This window comes from Tauraco erythrolophus, chromosome 17 (genome assembly GCF_009769465.1).
Source record: "Tauraco erythrolophus isolate bTauEry1 chromosome 17, bTauEry1.pri, whole genome shotgun sequence".
Lineage (NCBI taxonomy): Eukaryota > Metazoa > Chordata > Aves > Musophagiformes > Musophagidae > Tauraco > Tauraco erythrolophus.
The window spans coordinates 14,540,451-14,559,584 of NC_141481.1; the positions used below are offsets into that span (position 1 = coordinate 14,540,451).

Sequence of the window (19,134 nt, forward strand, 5' to 3'; positions counted from 1 at the left end):
TCTGAAGGGTTTTCATTTCGATTCATCTCCTTTAGTTATCTTCCTTTTCAATCTTTCATTTCAGGTTCTACGCAGCAGAAATAGCCATCGGCCTCTTCTTTCTGCAGAGCAAAGGCATCATTTATCGGTAGGTGAGCGAGTTCCTCCTTCCTCTCCTCCCCCGAGGACTCCGGCTGCGGCTGGAGCGATGTGACGCTGGCGATGCTCTGCAGGGCTCCTGCGTCCCAGTGCTGCCGTACAGCGACCAGCCCAGGGCTCTGCTCCCCACTCGGGCTGCAGGTGGGGCTGGCGGCTGCCCGGCGGGTCGCACGCCCGAAACGGAGCTGGGAGCCTCGTAGTGTCGCTGGTTTTAGAGAAGGTGCATGTCTTTGTCCTCGTTTTGTAGCAAAGATTGCTCACGAGGGCAGCTTTGGTTCCTCTCTTGCCTGTGTCTCATGCGTTTCTGTCCGTACGACACCAGCGCTCACTGGCAGCACGGACCGATCCTGAGCTGCGTATTTTGCTGCCAGGCAGTTTCCTTCCCATTAACGTTGGAGTGAGCACTTGTGAGTGGCTGATTCTGAGATCTGCAGTGCAAGTCTGTCACTTCTGCTTCAGGCACTGAAACTTCTTTTCCATTCACAATAAGGTTACAGCATCCCGAGTTGGGGGGGTTAGTGCCGAGCGCCGGAGTGGGCTCCCAGGCTGCTGGTTAAGCACTGAAACCAGCGTATGGCTGTGCCTCCCTGCTCAGGAGTGTTCCCGGAGCCGGAGGTAGAGCAGCGCATCCCAATGGGTGTCAGATGCCGTTAGCTGCTTCGCAAACGGAACGCCAGCTGTGCTGCGGAGGGATGGGACGGGTGCTGAAGACTGTTCCGAAGATGAAAGATGTGGAATGAACCTGATGTGAGGATGTTTTTTGCCATCAGCCGCTGCAGAGAGATTCTGGGTCTGCCAATCCCCAGTGCCCCTTCTTCCTTCCTTCCTTCCTCTGAATCCGCACCCGGGCTCGTGTCCCTCTGCCCTCGGCCCATCAGCGTTCTGCGCGCTGACGCACTAATTGGAAAAAGCAAACGGCAAGAAGCTGTAAATTCTGCTGTTCCCTGTATCGATCCCTGACTTAACCAAGTGAAGCCTCAGCACCACGCAGCCCCGCAGCTCTGCTGAGCGGGCTGGTCCCGGGGCGGGTTTCAGCAGGGGGTCCCTAAGAAGAGGCTCACACAGACACGGTGAGCCCCTCGTGCCGGTGCCAGCCCCTGCCATATGCCTGTTCTCTTCACCCGCGGGCAAGGTGTGCGGCGGGGCAGAGCTGCAGAGACCCACACCGGTGGGACACTGGCACCTGCCTTGTCACTGACTGTGTCGAGGGAGACCTTGCAGACACGCTCCGGTGTTGAAGCGGAGACCTCTGAGTAGGGCTTTACCGTACAGAGCGTAAAGAAGCCAGAAACGGCGCAGATGGCAGATCAGAGAAACTTGGTTGATTTGTATTTTCGTGGTGGAGCACGGCAGAGGTGATGCAGGGACTTCTGCTGAGTAGGTACTTCTTCCTGGCTGGTGAGCTTCAAGTGCGCTTTGATTTTCGTAGGTGCAAAAAAAAAAATCATCTATTAAATCTGTCTCCCTGCGAGATGAGAGTGGTTTTTGTTGTACACTTAAAGCAGTTTGCCCAGCACAGCGTTCCTGTGCATTAAAGGTAAACTAGACGCTTCATCCTGGCAGATCTCTTGACTTATTTTTGCTCATTTCCCCAAATATTACTCCACAAAGAGTCCGGGTGTGAGATGAAGCCAGACCTCACTCGCCGGAGAGCGCCCGGAGCCGGGAAACCTGTGCCTTTGCCGGGGGGGCTTCACGCGTGGCCCCTTGTGTCATCGTTTCGCTTTCTCTTTGCAGAGACCTGAAGCTGGACAACGTGATGCTGGACAGCGAGGGGCACATAAAGATCGCCGACTTCGGCATGTGCAAGGAGAACATCTGGGACGGGGTGACCACCAAGACCTTCTGCGGCACTCCGGACTACATTGCTCCGGAGGTAGGGCACGCGCGAGGGCGGCAGATGCTCCGGTGTGTTTGGGTGGCCCTGTGCGATGGACTTTTCCGTGGGATGGCTTTGCTGTGGGCAGCTTTCTGAGAGAAAACAGGGGCGTTGTCAGCCTGGGAAGTTCATCCTCTCAGCACCATCCGTCCCCCCAAAGGCATCACCCCACGGCTGCCTTTAAGGAGGCAGTGACGTTGGATCTGCCTCTCCGGCTGCGTGCCCTGGTGCTGCCTCCAGGCACAGAAAATCCTCCGTGCCAGTCTCCCACAGCGTGTTTTCCCTCCCTGGGTGTTTTTCCCATGTCTGTGCCACTGGCATTCGCATGCTGGTCCCATCCTTGGCACGCTCAAACCCACCAAGGGCTGCTCCTTGCTCCTGGCAAAGGTGAGCCCAGGAGCTCAGCTGTGCCCCTCGCCGCGTGTCAGCCACGTCCAGCACGACATGAGCGGTGGGGAAACATGGAATTATTAGTGGGTAACGTTTCCATGCGAAGTGGGAATCTTTAGGTGTCTCCAGGGCTGTGTGCCCGGTGAGGAGAGGCTCCGCTCTACAGCTCTACATCACTCAAACGTTATTTTGCATTTGGTTATCACTTGTGTGATGGAGTCACGTGTGGCACTTACGGGACGTGCTGTATGGGAGCAGTTTAAGGTCAGACTTGGGGAATTCAGGTAGGTAATTGTTCCCAAATGCCTGTTCCCTTACCGTAAAAATGTCTCTCTCGAATCTTCTCACTCTACTGAACTTTCAATGATGAGATTCATATTTATTCATTTGAATATTTTAGAGAAAGAGGCTCTCTTTGCTAGGACACAGCTAGATGTGCCTGTGTGCTGAACTACACCGTGTTTTGCTGCAGCCAGAGAGGTTTGTGATTGCTCGCTGGGATGTGCGTTACACACCCCCAGATTAATCCTACCAAGGTTAATACAGGTGTCCTGGTGGTACAGAGCTCAGTTGCTCTGTGTGATTAATACTCTTTCAAAGCAGGACAAATGACCAGTTCTCTTCATATTTGCCTGAGCATTATCACCTAGACTCTTATTTTCTTCTGATTGCTCTAATTTTTTTTTTTTTCCAAAAGGAAAACAAAGGATGGGAAATAAGATGCAAATGACTGTGGTACTCTGGGATGCTGTTAGAGCCTGCGACCAGTGGGTCTCAAAGGAGGGAATATCTGCATCCCCTACTTTGTAACTAGGAGAAGGGGGCGTGCGGTTCTGGCGTGGGCTCCCGCTGGGTGGCCAAGGTGGCAGAGCTGGGCTCCCTGCCCGCAGCTCCGTGCCTCGGCCCTTCTGCCAGACCGGGCGTCCTCCCGTGCGGAAGCTGCAGTGTTCTTGAGCCAACATGTCTTCAGGGTAGAAATGTCCTGTGATTTGCTTGACCCATTTTTAGAGCTTTTTCCATTCTAAGCCCCAGCTCTGCGTGCCAAGGTGATGGGTTCTGAGTTGGTGCGTGCCATTTCCCCTGAACAAAACCTGTTCTTTCCTTGTTGGGTTTTGACCTTCCCTAACGTGCAGTTGGCAACTTCAATTTGCAGCGGCTGCTTTTCTGCAAGGATTTCTTCTAAGTACTGTTTTCTTTTAAAGGCCTTTATGGTGTGAACAGTTCACACCTGAATTTCCCAGAGCGCTCGTAAATCATCTGAAAAAACAAGTGGGAGGAACTCGAAGCGCACTCGGTCGAGGGGTTTCAGAGCTGGGACTCGATGTCTGATCTCAGCAGGACAGGTCATAGATTTCATAGATTTCAAGGTTGGAAAAGACCTTAGAGATCATCGAGTCCAACCGTCCCTAATCCCCATTAAACCATATCCCTAAGTAGATCATCCACCCTATTCTTAAACACAGCCTGCAGCTGGCCCAACCCAGGACACTGTCCGGGCACTCGGTGTCGTGTCACTGCATTTGGACACGTGGCTGGCCCAGGACCAGGACTCCAGAAAAAAGATTGACCTCGGTCATGTTCTCTGCCCGTGCCACGGTGCCAGTGCTGTCGCCAGGTGGGACTCAGCAGCAGCACCTGACCCGTGTCCCAACGTGCCTCCCGCTCGCATCCCACTGGGCACCGCGAGGGCTTCTGCAAGGGCAGGGTGGCTGAACACGAGAGGGCTCGAGGGTGCGGGCGCTGCCAGCGGGCGCTGCCAGCAGCCACGGAGCAGTGGGACGGGAGCCCTGCTCCGGAGCAGGAGCGGTGGCAGGAGCAGACCGCTGGGGCTGGATTGCCGTGCACCTTGCCCTGTGATTAGCGCACGATTCGCATTTGCACTTGAGTATGGGCATCTTTGCAGAATAGAATTCTGTAATTAGGATGAATAAATGGTGTAATTGTTTTGCCTTAAGTAGCAGATGGCAAAGCCCAGGGCCCGGCAAACCCCCAACGCTGAAACGACACCCAGCAGCAGCCGCCCAGCAAATAATTTGAGGCTTGGAAGACCCTTGGAAGCAGAAGGGTCCCCGCGGGACCCCCGTCCGTCTGCGCTCCCTGCGCCCGAGCTGTCGCCGCTCCCCTCCTGCTGCGGCCCGGGAGGGTGGGAAAATACAAAAATGCGTGTTGCGGTGCCTTATCCAAAATAAGTGTTGATATTTTTAAATTTAAAAAAAAACCCACACCCAAACCCTGACGTTGTAGCATTGTTCATTTTAACTGTGAAACAACCACGGTGCTCAGGTAGGGGTAGGGCCGTTGGTTATTAGATGATTTTGTGAGGGATATTCTGCAATAAATAATAGAAAGCGAACTGGCAGCCTGAAACGCAGAGGGTTCTCACTACCCGTATGCTGCAAGTCTGGTTTAGAGAGCCAGGTACCAGCCGCGGAGGGACGAGCTCTGTGTTGTTATTTCAAACCAACTGCACTGAAATCAGCAGGAAAAAAATCCCAAAGTGCATCAGGGTAAGCGAGAGCAGTGGCTGCTCCCACTCCGACGCGCCCGGCTGTGCCCAGGCTGCGAGAGCACAGCGGAGGTGCCCAGGTTTCGTCTGGATCCGAGTGAATCTGTCTCAAATCACAGTGAATATTCTGTTTTTTTTTCTAGTGTTCAGTGCACATTTGAGGGCTGATGGTTTTTTGAAGTTATGCACCCTTTGCTTATCCTGTGTTCTGTCTATAATTCCAATTTCCCACCGCTGAGGAACTGGTGTCTTAATAAAAAACCTTCTGGACTCCAGCTTGAAATTAGTTTGCCTTGTGCCAACGGGTTAAAAACGGGAGCGTAATCCTGCTGTTTGTGTTGTTTTCAGATAATTGCTTATCAGCCCTACGGGAAGTCCGTGGATTGGTGGGCGTTTGGAGTCCTGCTCTATGAGATGTTAGCTGGCCAGGTAATTGAATTTTAATTGATTCCCGTGGGATTGTGCTGAGTTCCGTGGCGAGCACATGCTGACGCGTAGCTTGCCTTGCCTCTGGCGCGGGGCGGAGGGGCCGGAGGTTCAGCCATGGGTGCAGCCCCGGGGACCACGGCGCTGAGACACGAGTCAGAGCCGGGGCCGGTTTCACGGCCTCGGATCGCGGCAGCAAACGGCAGCTGAAGGATCCCGGAACGTGGCTGACCCTCTGTTTGCTTTGCTCTAGGCTCCCTTTGAGGGAGAAGATGAAGATGAGCTCTTCCAGTCCATCATGGAGCACAACGTAGCCTACCCCAAGTCCATGTCCAAGGAGGCGGTGGCAATCTGCAAAGGGGTAAGGGCTGATCCTGCCTTTCGGGGAGGAGGGAGAGGTGCAGCTGGTGGGTGCAGTGTTGTCCATGCATCTCCAGCAATCCCACACTCCTGGGGGACCCAAGCCCCCCACCTTGCCCTGGTCCTGGCTGCAGGCTCTGACCAACCACGGTTGTGTTGCGGTGCCCATGCACTCTGCCCCTAGACCCACAATTGTGCTGCTTTGGGTGTATAACACTAAAAACTACTAGAAATGATGCTTGGATCCTCTCTGTGCAGTGTTTTCACTGTCACATCTCTTAGTTTGCAGCGAAGCCCAGTGTCCCGAGCCCCCTATGGACTGGTCCTAAGCAAGATGTAAATGCAATCTGAATTAATCTGAATTAATTTGGGTTGGCTGGCTGGGTCCTGACGTCGTTACACGTATGGGTATTGCTTGGGACTGAGCCTCATCTCAGCCAGCCGGTGTCAAACAGGGCTATAAATATGTGTTTGTGTAGGAATTTAAAAAGTGTTTGCTTTTAATAGTTAATATTTTAAAATATCCGAATGTTCCGTATCTCAAAATAGCGTTTCTATCTACAAGTGACACATCTTGCGCTCAACGCTCCCACTGCAGCATTTCAAAGGCTCTTTCCAGGGTCGGCAGCGCTCAGGGCCGGCGGTGAGGAGGAGTATTGGCTTATCCCGTGGGGAAGAGCCGCTGCGGGTGACCCCACCTGGGTGGGGGCACGGGGAGGGGGTGATTTCCAGGCCCCTCGCCCTCACCTTCAGCAGAAGGTGGTAAAATGGAGTCTGTAATTCAGAAACCACACTGGTGATCGAAGGGGGAGGTTCCACAAACTTGCTCACCCTCTCCCATTCCTCTTGCTGTCGGTGGCTGGGACATAAGGGGAACGTCCGCAGTGTCCTGGGAAGGGCAGGAGGGAGGGAAGAAGCTTTGTGACGCGGAGCATCGTTGTCCCCACGGTGCCCGCGGGAGCGGAGGCTGAACAGGGACGGATCTCACTGTTGGCTTTTTTTGCTGTTGCATCAATCAAAACTGATGAACTACTTATGAACTACTCAGGGATATGGTTTAATGGGAGATTAGGGATGGTTGGACTGGATGATCTCTAAGGTCTTTTCCAACCTAGAAATCTATGAAATCTATGAAATCTATGAAAATGCCAATGCCGTAAATGGGCGAGAAGAGACCGTGACTGGAACGTCTGCCGGGTGTAGCTGCGATGGCTTTTCTCCCTTTTGGAAATGTGAGGCTGCACGGGGGCACATCCAGCCATGCACGGAGAGCTGCGTTCTTCATAAATTCTCATATTTTTTCGCAGCGAAGCGGTGGTTCCCTTTGCACAACCGTTTTTTCAGGGAAGTGCGCAAAAACTCCGGGTGTTTTTTGCCGCCACCAAACTGCTACACCGGAAAGTTTAATTAAAAATATATGTGGTATTTAAGAACAGTCAGTAAGCAGGAAACAAAGGATTTATGTTTTCTCCTGGAACACAGTGAAATATGTCTCAGTTAACTGCTGGGGCATCGAGGCCGTGCTGTTTGTACGTGGTCATTCTTCCAGGAGGGCACAGACCAGCCTTGGTCCATCCAGAGAGCTGGCAACTGGGGACACCTCTGCTCCAAAACATGAAGGGTTTGTTATCTCACCGCCACGCTCTCCAGAACAATTCTGTTGTTCCCACGCGGCTTCGCTCCGGCACGCCGGTGCCAGTCATCGCTTGCCGTTGCACAGCTCGGAGATGAAAAGCATTTGATCCTGAAAGCCTCGTGTCGGGCCGAGCCAAGAAACGAGCGTTAATCAGGGATAGTTGGCTGGGAAGCAAAATGGAGAGTTAACCAGAACACAGCTCCTTGACTCGACAGTCAGCATCAATTAGCGGATCAAACGGAGCGTTTCCCTCCTCTGCTGTCAGCTCGCGTTTTTTCCCAAAGGCTGATGTCGGAGCTGCCGTTCCCGTGGTACAGGTCTCCTGGCTTCACTCCCTGCGTTTGCCCGTCCGGAGCCGGGCGCCCACTCCTGAGCCATGGGCAGCTGCGTGTGTGGCACACGGGCGCTGGCACAAACCATCAGCCCTTTTCCGTCCCGTATGGAGGGGTTTGACTGTTCCTGAGCACAGAGCCCTTTCCAGGTGAACACATTGCCTGCCAGCGTCAGCTGCTCTGTAGCCTCTGCCGGGTAGCAAAGGCATAAAGTGGCATGTTTTCCACAGCAGAGTTTACAGATGTTTCCAGTGGTATTCCCACTGGTGGGATATTCCAGTGGTATTCCCACTGGTGGGATATTCCAGTGGTATTCCCACTGGTGATGCTGCCGTTTAGCGAAGCAGACTCCAGACTCATGTCCGAGCTGCAAACGTCGGACGGACCGTTCAGGTGAGGTGTGTGCAGCATCCTGCCCTGGCTGCGGGAGCCTGAAGGGTTTTTGCTGCGTTAGTATGGGCATTAAATCAGCTTTTTTTCCTGTTTAATGCAAACAAAGCTGAATTATGATCCTATGTAAGCCAGGGGGATCAATCTGCGTGTTTATGGGGTCCTGTATAGCAATGACAGATGGTGCCTTCATGCTCACATGAGCAAAAGCACAATAGGAAAGCAAGAAAATTTAATTTCTGGATGCATGTAGTGAAAGTGCTGAGCAGCTGCGCTGCAGTGCAGCTCTGTTCGGCGTTACAGCAGGTACGTGAAGCAGAAAATCTCTGACGACTCATGAGTCGGCTGAGCTGTGCATTCGGTGCGTGTCTGTGTCGCGGCGAGGAGGTGGGGGGCTCAGCGGCGCCGCCGCGGTTTGGGGGGCAGGAGCGTGTGACACAGCTCCCAGCACAAAGCACTGGCTTCGAGCCGGGCTCTGGCTGGAAAAGCTGATCAGCAGGAGAGCACAGACGGTGCGGGGGTGCGCGGGGTGGCTGCGGGGAAGTGGGAGACATTCTCAGTGGGTGCAGGGGGCAGCGGGGCTCTCCCGCAGGGGAGGGTCCGCGCGGGGGGACCCTGGCATGGCACAGCCTCGGCAGCGCTGCCGGCTCCGGGAGGGAGTCTTTACTTTCCCGCTTTAGCACGGCTGAGCGGGACCTGGTGGAATTGTCGGGATGCTGCCCGGAGCCCGCCGGGGAGAGGCAAAGATCCTCTGGTTTCGCTGAGCCCCAGTCAGCTTGAAGTGGGTGCAGCGAAAGCCGAGGGATGGTGAGGCTCAGCGGGGCATGGCACAGTGCTGCCGGGACGGACAGACCGCAGCCAGAGCGGACAGACGCCTGTCTGTGTGCCAAGGGTGCTGTGGAAGCTGCCCGGGGTGCTGGTGGGTCGCCCCTCGCTGTGCCGCGTGGCAGTGGAGGACCATCAGCCTGCAGTGGGGGTCCCTGCATGCCAGGGCCCCCTGCCCACTGCTGCCAGTGCCTGGTGGCACCACTCCCCTCTCCTGGCAGGGACAGCGGCATTGGATCCAGCCCCACCTGCTTGTCCATGCTGCTGCCACGCTCTTTCAGGTTGTTGTGGGGTTTTTTTGCAAGCTTTTCCTTGCTTTCAGCTCCCAGGAGGGCGGTGGGGGTCTCTTGCAGACCCACAGCCCCAAGAGATGGAGTCGGGTTTGCTGCAGCCTCCGCGCAGCCCTGGGATCAGTTTTAGCTGCTCTGCTTTTAATAAAGTAGTGCTGGTGTTGCGGGCGCGTGGCTCGTGCTCTCCACGCTCATCAGCGTCCTACAAATCTCCGGGATCTCCGTCTGATCTCCCCACACAGCCCAAACAGTGCCCCCAGGATATTAATGTTTGCGCCGCCACCGCCCTTAATTCCCGTTTCACTTTTCTTACTGAGCCAGCGAAGAGGAGGAGTTCAGATGATAAACAACTTGGACGGACTGTTTGCTCTTTTTTCTCCAAATTGACCCTTTCGTTAGAAATAAGCCTCTTGTCTGCGCTTCCGTGGCTCCGGAGAAGTGAGGGTTCTGCTCCGAGGGCTGATGCGGGTTCCTGGGCAGGGCGTTCGTCTTCGATGGGCATCGGCCTTTACAATTAATGGTGTGGATGCTGAGACGGTTCTCCCAGCTTGGCACGGCTCCTGCTGCCCTGTCGCAGTGGGCTGGGGAGGCTGCAGCGGGGCGGGAGCTCTGCCACCACCCTGACGTTATTTCTTGGTGAACCAGTTTCGTTCCCAGAGGAAAAGGGGATGTGCTCATCCTCCCCGGTGCTCACGTACCTGCGGTCTGCTTAGTCTGTTGTCGTAAGCCATTGTCAGCTGTCCCTGGAGCTGCTCTGGCTTCTCCCTCTGTCCTCTGCTTTGAGCACCAAAAGCCAGGAGAGGAGATGGAAGCGCTCCTGGGGTGCGGGCATTGGTGCGGGTGTCCCGGGGCAGTGGCCGCATGGTGCAGGACACACGGTGCAGGACACATGGTGCAGGACGCACAGCGCATCACAGCACCCCGGGGACTCCTCAAAGTGGGCATTTGGGAAGGTGTTGGCCACTCTGTGAGTGACTGTTTCTTCTCTTCCTCTCCCCAAGCTGATGACCAAGCACCCTGCCAAGCGCCTGGGCTGTGGCCCGGAAGGGGAGCGGGACATCAAGGAGCACGCGTTCTTCCGCTACATCGACTGGGACAAGCTGGAGCGCAAGGAGATCCAGCCGCCCTTCAAGCCAAAGGCCGTAAGTGCGGCCGCGTCCGGCGCGGTTCCCCGCTCCCCCTGCGCGGCCGCTGCCGGCTGCACACGCGTGTGCGGGCGCTGCTCGTGCTGCCCGCAGCACACAGGTGCCTCTCTGCCCGCTTCGCAGCTCGTGTCTCCCCGGGTCGGGCACGTGCCAAACCGCTGCTGCCGAAGGATCGCTCTGGGAATGCCGTGGCTCGCTCTGACCTGCTGGGATAGAGACGCCGCGCGTTCAGCTCGCGGATTTAATTGTATTGCAGTATTGTCTGTCTGTTATCCCAGGGTCGGTCTTTCCGTACGTTTTTTTCCTCCCTTTTTCTTAAGCTGAACAGGTCTCATCTCTTTTTTTTTTTTTCCTCCCCGATCTAAACTTTATTTCAAGATCCAGCTCAGCACCGCAGTCTGCCTGGGTCGGCAATGCCGCCGCGTTTCACCCCACAGTTTCTCTCCAAGGTGGAGCGGCGGGAGGCTGGAGCCTGGCTCTGCAGCGGGACAGCCCGGCTGCTCCCTCGGCTCGCCCTCGCGTCGGCACGGGCTGCGCCAGCGGGAGCGATGCCACGCGTGCCAGCAGCGCGGGGCTCGCGGAGCGGGCGATGAGCTGCCGGCAGCGAAACCGAGGTGGGGGAGTGAGTGGTGTGGAGCTGTTTGTCAAAAAGGACGAGGCTGCTTGACTGCCGGCTGGTCCGGCTGTCTGTGCCACGCCGGCTGCCCGCACAGCGCCCGTGCCAGCGCAGGGCTCAGCCCAAGCCGCGACGCGGCTGCATCGCCGGCGGTGGACGTGGTTTGTGCTGACACAAGCCGGGGGGCTGCGGCGCTCGGGCTTCGCTGGCTGCCCCGGGCACCTTGGTTTGCTGCATCTCTCTGTCCATGAGGTCTCTGCCCTTGCCAAGAGAGGATGCACAGGCCACGGGGACCATGTAGACTTGGGGACAGGGACATGTCTCCCCGGGCTTCTTTATTTCTCTTTGCCAGTGCTGGGACTGACAGTGTCACAGCTGTGTCTGAGCCCCTCTGCGCTGGTCCAGGTCCTCAAGGCTGGGGCTTATTCCTGTGTCCACCTCCCGCATGGCTCTGAGCTGCCGTGCCCCGTTTGGGGACTGGTGTTTTACAGAAAACTGTGAATCCACAGTTAAATCTGATTTACATGGTGATAGGGACTGATGTTGGTGCCCGGCGATGGAGGTGGGGACATTGCGTGCGCTCTAAATCCATCATCCTGGATCCCAGCTCGGAGTCCAGAGATGCTCCATGTGTTTAACTGAGCCTTCCCCTGCCCCGCCGCCCTCGGACATGTCTGCTTTCCCTCTGCTCTACAGCAAAGCTGTTCTTTTGAAGGCACCCCTTCGCTGCTTGGGAAAACTCTGCTTTCAGGGAAAACGTGGAGTGGGAGTCCGTTTGGCATAGGGTGCTCAGCTCCTTTAGCTCTCCTCCCTCTAAACACTTTTCTGCTCCAGCAGCCTTTTCCCTTCCACAGCTCCTTGCTTGACTCATCAGATACAAATAAACCACCCGTTAGCCGGGCCCGCTGGGAGCCTCCGCAGCCCCGTCCGATCTGACACGCAGGATCCAGGGGGGAGCGGCTGCCAACCAAGAGCTCTGCCCCTTGGCCGTGGTCTGCGCGATGCCCTCTCCGCGTTTGGCGCTGGGTGTTTTAGATTATTTCAGGCGAAAGTCGACTCCTGCGCAGCGATGCCTTTGCGGGAAGCTCCGTGTGGGATAAAGTCCTCGGAGCCTGTCGCTGCCGCGGTGAGAGCTGCTGCCCGGTGCCATCTGGCGCTGCCCTCTGCATCAGCAAAGAGAGAAACGTCCCGTTCTCCTTGCACATCTCAGGAAGGCAGAGATGCCAGTCGCTGGTAAGCAGCTGGTGATGGTCACAGAGGTCTGCACCGCTGCCTGCTCTCCATCCCCTCCAGGGAATGGAACTGCCGAGCTGTCGGAGCGTGCAGGAAAGGCGTTAGCGGCAAAGCGTTGGCTTCGATACCGAAGTATAATGGTGCGAAAGTGTCTGAGGCTGTTTGTGCACACCGTGCCTTGTTGGCTCGGCGGTGGGACCCGACCGTGGTGCAAAGGGCACAGACACGGGGCGGGTGGTCCGTGAGCTGCAGGCGCAGGGGCACGCTGCCCGGCGCCCGGCGGGAGGGCCCGGACGCACCGCGGCTCCGGGGACTCGGGCTCGCTCCGCAAGAGGGATTTCTCCTGAGATCCCGAACTCCTGCCGTTTCCCAGCGCGGTGTCCGTTTGCTAACGACGCCGTTGCTGCGTCCCTCCTCCACGTCGGAGCAGATCCCCAGTGCTGCTCTTTGCCCTGGGTTGTGGCGTAGCATTGTTTGGTGTTTTACGGTGAAAAACGATTGAATTCTGTCAAAAGTGCTTTCTTACTGGTTTTACGTTTTAAATGGTGTGATTTTTGTCCTGGTTTAAATGTCTCACTTCCTTAAAAATCCCTTTGATGCCGGACCTCGGGCGGGGATGATGAGCTGCCGTCTGTCACGTCTCGCCTGCCGCTGGTGCTGGGGCACGTTCACCGTTTGATAGGGAGATTAACAGAAAGGTGGGCGCAGTAGATTTAGGATTTGGGTGGGATTAAGGCAGCTCAGGTACCTGCTGATAGCTGGCATTTCAGCAGCCGTGCACCCGCGCTGGGAAACGCTGCTCCTTTCACGCCGGCTGGGAGTGCAGAGCAGCAGCACAGGAACGAAAATGCGGGTTTGGGCACCTTCCCGCTGTGCCCGGGTGGGCCACGGGGGCAGACGTTGCTTATTGCTTCTGACCTTCAGCCGTGAGCACAGGGCTGGAGCGGGGCATTCGTGCCAGCCCGGCTCTTTGCCTCGGCTTAAATTGTCTTTTTTACCTTTTTTTTTTTTTTTTTTAAATTAGCTTCTAGAAAGATAAGGTTACAGAGATTGTCTGCAAGCCAAAGTTTCAAAATACGGAATAACACACAGATGTGGGCTCGGGATGTGCCCAGGAATGCCCACAGCCCTCCCGTGCTCCAGCCCCACGTAGCGCCCGAGCTCGGCAGCCCCGTGAGCACAAGTTAGGGGTGAGCAGAGCCCCGTGCAAACGGTCTTCAGCGTCACCTCAAGAGATTTTGCTTATCAAAAGATGTCATTGGTGTTTGCCCATTGCTCCAGTAGCACCTACGTGGGTGCAGGAGGTGGAACGGTGGCACCGGGCAGGTGCCATGCCAGCGCAGAGCGGCGGGGCGGGCGGCTCACCTGCTGCACCCCATCCTCTACAGAAGCATCGTTGCCTCTGGGAGTGTTTTTGCCGCGTTTCTCTGACTCTGTGACAGCTCTGCAGGCAGCGAGCGTGGGGACAGGCGAGGGCTCCCCGTGCCATCCCAGCGGGAAGGGCTTCGCGTCGCTTCCCGAAACCCGCATCGTTTTACAGCAGCGGGAGAACGGGCGCGTCAGCCCTCGGCCCGGCCTGGGCATCACGTACCGGAGCTGCAAATAAATCCCACGGGCTCATGTGTTGCTCTCTGCTTTGTGCTTGATTAACCTTTATCACGGAGACGGTAACGAGACAGATCGGGGGCCGGGTTGTCTTTGGTGCGCAGAAGCGCGGCGGTTTTGACGTGGGGCTGTGCTCGGCTGCTCCCTGGTTTGGCTCGTGCATAACAATTCCTTTCGTGGGTCTGCATTTCCCCTGGGAAGTGTATTTACACTTGCCTGCTTTCTCTGTCTCTCGTTGGGATAATTATTGTTTTTGGTATCTAATTACTCCTTTACTTTACATAAAGCCTCATGATTTGAAAAGTCTCCTCGTTTTGAAAGGATTGAAATCACACGGCAGAGCACAGGATTACTCACAACAGGACAGGGCTTTAACAAAATTTGCTTTTAATCTAATAATTTTTAATTGCATAAATTAATTCTCCTCTAACTACATTGAATTAATTAATACTGAAATGCCATTTATAGACCCAGATCTGTAAAAACTCCGGTTCCCCTGCATGTGAATTTTTGTAGCCTTATTTTCCGTCTTTACAAGGTGAGTTCAGATATTTGCACAAGTAATTTCCTAATTAGCTGAGATTTAAGGAGGGCAGGAGCCGTGCCGTGGGGAGGCAGCTGGATGCGTTCAGGTTAAACATCTCCTCTCATAACCGAGCCCGGATTTGCGCTGGTAGCCTCAGGGTCCTGTAAAGACTTTTCTCGGAGATTCCCCTCTGATTATTCAGCCAATATTTTCCATATGCTGGGAAGAAACTTGGCTTTGTTCCCAAGAGAGGGATGAAAGCCGGGGTCCTACACCAGCAAACACTCGCGGTGAGTGCTCCCAGCCTTTGCCTGGAGCAAGGACAGACGCGTGCGGGAGCATCCCGAGCTGGGATTTGGGATCCTTAGCCAGACACTTGGGAAGGAAAAGCACCATCGTGTCCCCTGAGCAGCGTGGAGGGGCCCTCAGCGTGGTCCTGGGCTCGTGCCGTGACCCAAATTCCCCCGAACATGATGCATCTGCTGCCAGAAGTGTCAGAGAGCCCTGACCCCCCCCTCGAGTGCCGAGGAGGCAGGTTTCCAACCCGGAGAAGCACCAGAGATGCCTGCAAGGCCGGTGGGATTGGGGCTGTACCGCTGATTTGGGCCAAAACCCGGGGAAATGGAGGGTGTGCTGAGCCCACCGCTGCTCCGCAGCGCTGGGAGCAAGGGCTCGGCACAGAGCAGCCGTGCTCAGCATCTCCGATTGCATCTCGGGGATCAATGGAAAATACTTCATTATGCCTTTTGCCTCTCTTTGATATCAAGCTAGAAAATGATAAAATAAAAAGGCTATTTCTAAGCTGACAGTTTTATTTCTGCAGCTTGAAAAAAAAGTCATTCTGTGCTGGCTATAAATATTAGACAGGACGCGTTGGGGGTTTATGTAAGATGCATTCCCACCCTCCCCCTTTCTCCGTTCGGGATGGAGCGATGCCTGTACATTAATATAGTCCTAAAATGAGGCAGGTTTTTCACAACGTGGCTTTAGGTAAATGTACAAATTCGTACAGCACATCCCCGCCCCTCGGTGAGGAACTGAGTTTCGGAAGCGTTAAAGGTGGTGCTCCTGCAGAATGCGGCCGTTGGCCGTCCGGAGCGGCACGGAGCCCTGGTGCCCCCTCTCACCACGCACAGAGCTGCCATCTGGGTCACCATCTGAGTTACCCGTTGAACTTTTTTTAGAGGCTCGGGGCTCGGTGCCTCACTCAGCACTACAAGAACACGTAAGAGCCGAAGGAACGTGCCGTTGGAGGCTGAGGGATGTTGGCGTTGTCCCCCCTGGAACCTCTGCGGCAGAGGAGGGAACTGGGAAACGCTGAAGTTTACATATATTCGTCTTTAATATTTTATTATATTTAGTCTGACGCCGATGAAAAATGTAAATCTGTTTCCTTGGCAAATGAAAATGAAACGCCAGGAAGAATTGGTCCCAGCGCCCGAAGTGTGTGTTCTCCGTGGGGAAAGGGGGAGAGACGGAGCGGTGCCGGCTTGTGTGTCTCTTCGGAGAACACGGGGCCGGGCGAGCGTCGGTCGCGGGGCGCGTTCGCCGGCTGCTGGAGCGCAGCCGTTCCGTGCCGTTCCCAGGGATGCGACGCGTGTGGCGGGCGGTGACGGAGCGCTGCAGTGGCCGGTACCACGGGAGGTCCCGGGCACCTGGTTTTGATTGCTGAGATGAAATAAGGCGTTTGGCATCCGACCTGCCCCTGCCTCTGCGGCGCTGCCAGGCAGATCCTCTGCCGCAGCCCGGGAGCGATGGGTGCCCGCTGACTCCTGGGAGGGTCTGGCGCGCTCGGGTGCGTTCCCCGTGGCACTGTGCCAGGGCAGCGGTTGCCCGGACTCCAGAGCTTTTGGTTTCTTCTCCTGTCCCGTGTTGCTGGTGGCAGAGACCTCGCTGGTGCCCTTGGGCTCCTGCCTCGCCTGAAGCAGGGTTGGTATTTGCTGCCCTCGGGGCCAAAAGGGAAAATCATCGCTGTGAGCAGGTTTTTAGGGATAGCTGGCCTCACCCCGTCGTGGTGCAGAGCTGGAGGGATGCCATGCTGAGAGCCTGACTGCCACGTGGCAGAAGACTGGTGCCAGGAGCACCCCGGTGCCCAGCTCCCGCCTGCCCCAGCTGAGTGGCACCCCGTGCACCGGCACCACCGGCACGTCAAAAAGGGCCGGAGCAGCCCTGGAGACTCCCAGGCACAGGGGACTGCATTGAGCGTTTGCCCAGCAGCAGTTTCCAAGAGCTCTGTGGAAGGTGAGGAGCCCTCTCCTCGGGCAGGAGCGAGCAGAACCCACTGAGCAGCCTGGGCGTGATGGGAACTTCCCGCTGCCGGGGCAGGAGGGATGGCAGAGCGGGCAGAGCTGCGAGGGTCTTTCAGGAGAAGCTGCCGTGTGCGTGGCATAGCCGGAGAGCCGGCGCGGTGCCGCGTGTAGGCAGGGAACGGTGACAAGTAACCGCGCTCCCGGCTCACTCCTCTCCTGCAAAATTCCTCTTCGTGGCACAGCCGGGGCTGTGCCATGGGATAACATCTCCCGGCGACTAACAGACCTCCTGCCTGTTTCACACCTTTTCCCCTCCTGCCATGGCTGCGCCGGGCAACGTGCTGGCGCGGGCGATGCGGGGGGCGGCCGCGGCCCCGTCCCACCACTGCATCCCCCACCCACTGCATCCCCCACCCACCGCGGCCCCCACCCACCGGACGTTCTTTTCTTCCCCTCTCATAGAGCGGACGCAGTGCTGAAAACTTCGACCGGTTTTTTCACTCGCCATCCGCCCGTCTTAACACCTCCTGACCAGGAAGTCATCAGGAACATTGACCAGTCAGAATTCGAAGGATTTTCCTTTGTTAACTCTGAGTTTTTTAAGCCCGAAGCCAAGAGCTAAGTAGCTGCGTAGATCCCGTTCCCGCATCCCTCTCGTCCCGTCCCAACTGCTGTTGTGGTGACGTTTTCCATCGCAAACTTTGCGTTCGTGGGTTTTCTTTAGTGCTGCTACTAGAGTGACCATGTTTCAAAGCCACACGTGTCTCCACGCGGTTCGGGCCGTGCCCGCAGGGCGGGCGATGGGCAGTGGGCGCTGCAGATGGCGCTTTAGTGATGTTTTATCTGTAGGAAATGATAAACGGTTGGTTGGAGGTAAAACGGAGAGGTGCGGGCCGTGACAGTCAGGAGAAATCTCTTCAGCACGTGCTTTGATTCCTGCTCTTCCCTTTTCCTGGTCTTTTAATACAACCGTGCAAATTTAACGTTTAGCCTTAGTGGCAAGCAAGTGATTTTATGAAACCTTTCCCGGCGCCAGCGTGCACCCACATGTGCCACTGAGCCTCCCCGCTCCTCCCGAAACCGAGCAGTCGCTCCGGAGAGCCGCAATGCCGATTCCGGCTTCTTTTGCAGCTCTGTGCCGCCGTTGGCCGAACCCACCCACGTAGGCTGGTACGTACGTGGCTTCGGGCAGGTCGGGTCCCTGCGCTGGGTCTGCAGCAGCAGCGATAAATTCCTAGGGAAGCCAGGTCTGCTGTTTGTCAAGATTTCTCCTGATTGTGCAGTTCCCAAGTAGTACTTTTGAAATCAAAAGGAACACACCCGGTTGTAAACGGGAGGTTGGAAGGAGCCGTTGCAGATGCTGTTGAATCCATGGTCACCCTAGTACGTACCACACCGCCTCGGGGCTCAGAGAGAAACTTTTTCTTTTTTTTCAAATGCCAAAGCAATTGATTGAGTTTGTTACCTGCGCTTCAAATGTGTCAAAAAATGGTATTAACACAAATGAGATGCTCTTTAACTTTGAACAGTATTGTGAATTCTGATATGAAGCTCGTAAAGAAACTTGTTTCAACTGATAGTCCTACTTTTAAAAAATGCCGCTAAATATTTAAATGGCCTAAGTTTTGTTGCTGGCATCAAAGAAAAAGTTTCAAGAAGGATGAATTTCTCTCGAAATGATTACAATCACGCAGCTTCCTTTTATACTGTCCTGCAGATGTGCGTGAGCTGTCACTGTATCAATCTGCTTTAAGTTGTAATGTGCCAATTGATTTTTTTTTTTTTTCCCCGATACTGATTATAAAATAAAAAGTGAGAAATAACATCAAAGAAACCTGCATGTGTTTGGCAATAATGAGTTTCTACAGTTCTGGGCTCAGAGATGCCAGCGCCGAGGGCTGGAAGCTGCCCTGGCTGCTCGGGGATGCCGGCTCGGGGGCATGGCGGGTCCCCGGAGCTGCCTGGGAGCATGGCACAGGCAGTGGCACAGGCAGTGGCACAGCCTCCTGCACCGCCAACGGAGCCATGGCCCGTTCATCCTCTGCAGCATTTGTCCCCAAACCGAGGTGCGACGTACTGGAAGCATCTTCCCAGCGGAGAGTAAACGCCTGCGTGTCCTCTGCAGCAGCTCGTGCCACGCAGCCGGCGACGCCGCTGGCACGTGCCGCTCCAGCGTGGGCAGGGAAGGGAGTTTCCCTCCGACGTCCCTCGGAGGAGGGATGATTCGAGGCGCCAGGACGGTGCTGCCGTGGCGAGCGGAGCTCTGCTGCTCGGGGATCTCTTTGAATGCCTCGAACGGAGACGACTGCGGAACACGCTTCGGATTTCTGGGGACTGCAGAGGCTGGCGGCGAGGCAGCGCCGTGTGTCGGTGACTCATCCCCGGCCCGGCGCTCTCGGAGGAGCAGTTGGTAAAAGCAATCGGCAGTTTCAGCTAAAGAGGGATTACAGGTTCCGCTAACCTCCCTTCTCCCGAGCGTGTGCAGAATTTCCCTTCCCTTGGAAATCTGCTGCTGCTGAACCGCTGCGGGTCTGAACTCGGCAGGATTCCTCGGAAAGGCACCAAAGGGCAGCACCGTGCCTCTGCCA

At 55.9% G+C, this 19,134-nt stretch overlaps 1 protein-coding gene across 1 annotated transcript in view; it reads left to right on the top strand.

The window, feature by feature from the left end:
* The window catches only part of PRKCB (protein kinase C beta), a 113,103-nt gene extending 94,746 nt beyond the window's left edge, over positions 1 to 18,357 (top strand). Inside the window, 7 exon segments of the mRNA XM_086622614.1 lie at positions 65 to 127; positions 1,876 to 2,014; positions 5,262 to 5,342; positions 5,593 to 5,700; positions 10,174 to 10,314; positions 17,009 to 17,038; positions 17,040 to 18,357. Of these exon segments, the coding sequence (XP_086478740.1) occupies positions 65 to 127; positions 1,876 to 2,014; positions 5,262 to 5,342; positions 5,593 to 5,700; positions 10,174 to 10,314; positions 17,009 to 17,038; positions 17,040 to 17,168 (691 nt within the window). The 3' untranslated portion in view covers positions 17,169 to 18,357.
* Positions 18,358 to 19,134: the final 777 nt, after the last annotated feature.